Source organism: Balaenoptera ricei, chromosome 15, assembly GCF_028023285.1.
Source record: "Balaenoptera ricei isolate mBalRic1 chromosome 15, mBalRic1.hap2, whole genome shotgun sequence".
NCBI classification, from domain to species: Eukaryota; Metazoa; Chordata; class Mammalia; order Artiodactyla; family Balaenopteridae; genus Balaenoptera; species Balaenoptera ricei.
In genome coordinates this window covers 82,640,185-82,643,937 of record NC_082653.1, presented here as the reverse complement: position 1 = coordinate 82,643,937, position 3,753 = coordinate 82,640,185, and the positions used below count along the sequence as shown (strand labels likewise).

At 62.5% G+C, this 3,753-nt stretch overlaps 1 protein-coding gene across 1 annotated transcript; it reads left to right on the top strand.

Moving 5' to 3' along the window:
* The first annotated feature begins 550 nt into the window (after positions 1–550).
* Positions 551–1,862, top strand: PVRIG (PVR related immunoglobulin domain containing). Its single transcript, XM_059897701.1, has 5 exons — positions 551–631; positions 720–1,070; positions 1,162–1,285; positions 1,372–1,432; positions 1,536–1,862. The coding sequence occupies exons 1-5, from the start codon at positions 571–573 to the stop codon at positions 1,830–1,832; spliced, it is 894 nt and encodes a 297-aa protein (XP_059753684.1). The 5' UTR covers positions 551–570; the 3' UTR covers positions 1,833–1,862.
* Positions 1,863–3,753: the final 1,891 nt, after the last annotated feature.

Below are 3,753 nucleotides of genomic sequence, written 5' to 3'. Positions count from 1 at the left end.
GGGGCAGAGTTCCGTAGGCAAGCCACCGGTCAAGCTGTGCCTGCCTCTTAGGTAGCTCCCCTACTGGTTCTCCTGCTTACAGGTCTTCCTCTCCCCAAGTTCCACCACTTCCCTACCCCTTAGCTGGGGGTGAGGGGGGGGGGGTGTCAGGGCCTTCTTCCTAAGGAGAAACCGGGGGGGCCCTCCCTCCCATGGAAAGGACATCTCAGGTCCCCCTGTGGCGTCTCTTCCCTTCCCCCTCCCGCCCTTCCCCAGAGTCTGCCCAGGGTTGGTATCCACAGGCAGGGCTGGGAAGGGAACCAGAGCCACCGACCTGCTCACACTAAAGCACAGCCTGGGGACAGGGAAAACCTTGTCACTATGTCACTTTAAGTCTCCTGAGGGAGGGGGTCCTCAACCCTGGATTCACCACCCTGAGGAAGACAGAGAAGGAAGTGGGGCAGGTTTGCGGAGAGCACCAAGCAGCGCTCCTAGGGCCCGCTCACACGTAAAAACTTCCTGCGATGAGACCGGAAACACAGGTGCTGTCCCCACCACGGCAGCCCCCAGAGCCCGGGCCAGAGGGGAGCCATGGACAGGCCCCGGGCCCTGGGCCTGCTCTTGGCGCTGCTGACTCTCTGCATCACTGCTGGTGAGTGGGGGCCAGAGAGATGCAGAGGCGATGGGGACGGGGCAGAGACCCAGGCCCGGGTCCTAGCTCCTGTGCCTATATCCCACAGGGACTCCTGAGGTGTGGGTGCAGGTTCAGATGGAGGCCACTGGGTCCCCATCCTTCACTGTCCGCTGTGGATTCCTGGGATCTGGCTCTATCTCCCTGGTGACTGTGAGCTACGGGGGCCCCGATGGTGCCGGAGGGACCACGCTGGCTGTGTTGCACCCAAAATTCGGCACCCAACACTGGAACCCTGCCTGCCGGGCGCACTGGGAAACCAGAACCAGCATCTCCCTCACCTTGGAAGGGTCTGAGGGGAGAAGCTCCAGTCCCAACACCACCTTCTGCTGCAAGTTTACTTCCTTCCCCGAGGGCTCCCAGGAGGCCTGTGGGAACCTCTCCCTCAACCCAGACCAAGGTGGGGCTGACGAGGAGAGGGGGCCCCGGGAGGACAGGGAGGGACTCGGGGGTGCCAGGCACCTAACCGGTATGTCTCTCTCTGTGCACAGGGCTCCCTGCTCCTACTCCAGCCACCATGCTGCGAGCTGACCTGGCTGGGATCTTGGGGGTCGCAGGGGTCCTTCTCTTTGGCTGCGTCTACCTCCTCTACCTCCTGCGTCGGCAAAGGCACTGGTGAGACCCAGCCCCTGCTGATCCAAATCCCCACGGCACTGGGCCAGCCACGTGCTTTGCCTCTGACCCTCCTAACTCTCTCCCAGGTCTGTCATGAAGCTTCAGCCACCCAGACACAGCAGCCCCCAGACACAGAGGAGAGCAAGTGTGAGGATAGGGGGATGGCTTTGGAGAGGGGAATGGAGGGGCTGGAGGTGGGGGGCCACGAGGTGGAGCCTCACTTGAGCCTCCTTCCCCGTCTCCCCTGCAGGCAGCCGGCCAAGCCTCCCTGACCTCTCTCCACATCCCCTACGCCACCATCAACACCAGCTACTTCAGCCCGGCAACTCTGCACCGGGTCCTCCCACCCCAGCCCCTGCCCGGGTGGGTGCCGCTCCCCAGCCAGAGCCCTGTCTCCTGGGCACCCCTGCCGGCCTCCGCTCGCAGCAGCTTCATCTCTGTTGAGAACCGACTCTACGCTCAAGCAGAAAAGGGGCCTCTCCACGCCGGCACCGACCTCATCCCGCTCCCGGACTGTCTGGGGCGCAGAGCCATGGAGGGGCGTTAGGAGTTCGATGAGAGGGACCCCAAGTCCACTCTGCCTTTCTCCTCTCCTGGGCCCCTGGGACCCCCTTCTGTTGGGTGTGTGTCCTGGTGGCCCACTGTCTTTGCACAGCTTGTTTTGTTCTCAGGCTTCCAGTAAGTGTCTCCACACATACCCCTCCAGGGCCCACTTGCTGTGGATGTGGTCAGCACGTGTGCACGTGTGGGCGCACGTGTATGTATGTGAAGTGACAAAACCCCATCCCAGGTCGTTTCCTGTTTTCAAGTCCCCAACCCTCCCAGATGAGGTTGATAACTACACCAACAAGAATGGTTTCTCTAACCTGGGCTTTGGCTGGGCCTTTTCTTCTTTGGCGCGGGGGGGTTAAGAGGTTAGAGGGGTTTCAACCCCCTGGGAGGCAGGGGCCAGGCTAGACCCGGAGGGGGAGGGGGCCTCAGCATAGGGATCTCTCCTCTGCCTGACAGGGGACAGGGGGGTTCCTGGCCCTGCAGACCTTGCTGAGGGATGCCAGGTGGGAAGACAGGATTGGGGGTCTGGTGGCCCCCAGACAGGATGGCCCATATTCAAATCCCACTATGTCCTAGGACAGCAGCAAGGGCTTCTGGAGCTTCAACCCTGAAAAGTCCCTGGGACAGGGGCTCCCTGAGATGGCCTGGGGGTGGGGCCCTGATGCCCTCCCTCCGCAGAGTGGACATTCAGAGGCAGGGGACCCACCTCAGATCTGCCCACAGTGGCTTCCTCCGGCTCCTCTCCTGTTACTAGGGCACCAGGACTACTGCCCGCTGGCCAGTCAGGGGGAGGCAGAGGCCCTCTCAGACACAGGGACTGAGCCCACGCTCCCCCGCCCACTCATCTTCCCATCCGGGAGCAGCCCTCCTTCTGTAAGCAGGCCCAGCAGCCCGGGCCTCATCGCACCTTTGCCACACGAGACAACATGGTGAGAGGGCTCTGTAAGCTGCAAGGCCGCACAGAACGTGATGGATTCCGGTGACAGGGGGAGGCCTGGGCCTGGAACCAGGCTAAGGCAGCACCCACCCAGGGTGAATACTGGGGGGTCGGGGGGTCGGGGGAGACAGCTGTCGCTCAGCCCCTTCCTTGGTCCTGCATGTGGAAAGCCCCAGGCAGTACCACCTGCCATCCCAGGAACCATTCCTTCTGCCTGGCTCAGGGAGGGCTTGCCCAGAGGCTATGTTCAACCACAGAATCTTCCAGGAACCCAGCTTACTATTGCAGGCATTGCTCAGACATGGTGCTCCCAGAACCCATCCCCATCAAGCCACCTGCTCTACACCACGCAGGGGTGAGGATGAACCAGACAGGGCGAGGGGGCGGCTAAGGGTCATCAGGCCTGCCTTCCTCAGCCCGTGGTCATCGTCATCTTCTGAGGAGCCCTCAGCACTGGCCTGGGCAGCTCAGTGGTCCCTGCAGGGCTGGGGGTTCAAGGGAGAGAGGTGGGACTGCTGCAGAAGTCCCCGAGGAAGGTAGAGAGATGTAAGGAAGGGGGTAGCTCAAGGGCAGGCAGCCTTGGGACCACGTCAAGACCAAGCACAGGGGTGTGTGGGCAACAGGGCTCACGGGAGGCCTTGGAGGAAGCCTCACTTCCCTAGGAAGAGACTATTCATGGGACAGAGGGGGCGGCTCTAGGGCTCCCAGGCCCTCAGCCTGGCCACTTGCTCATCAGAGAGTCAGGGGAGAGGCCCCACTCCATCCTCCCCAACCCCACCCCAGCCTGAGCCCGCCTTCCACAAGCTCAGGAGGCCACAGCTCAGCCTGGTCCTGCACTACATGAAACCAAAATCCTCGGGACCCAGGAAGTCTCTGCAGCTGGCCTGCCCCCCACTGCCCAGTCCCAAGTGCCAGAACCAGCAGCAGTGAAGGGACCAGCTGAGAGAGCCAGAGTTGTGGCCCTGCCCCTGGAGGTGTG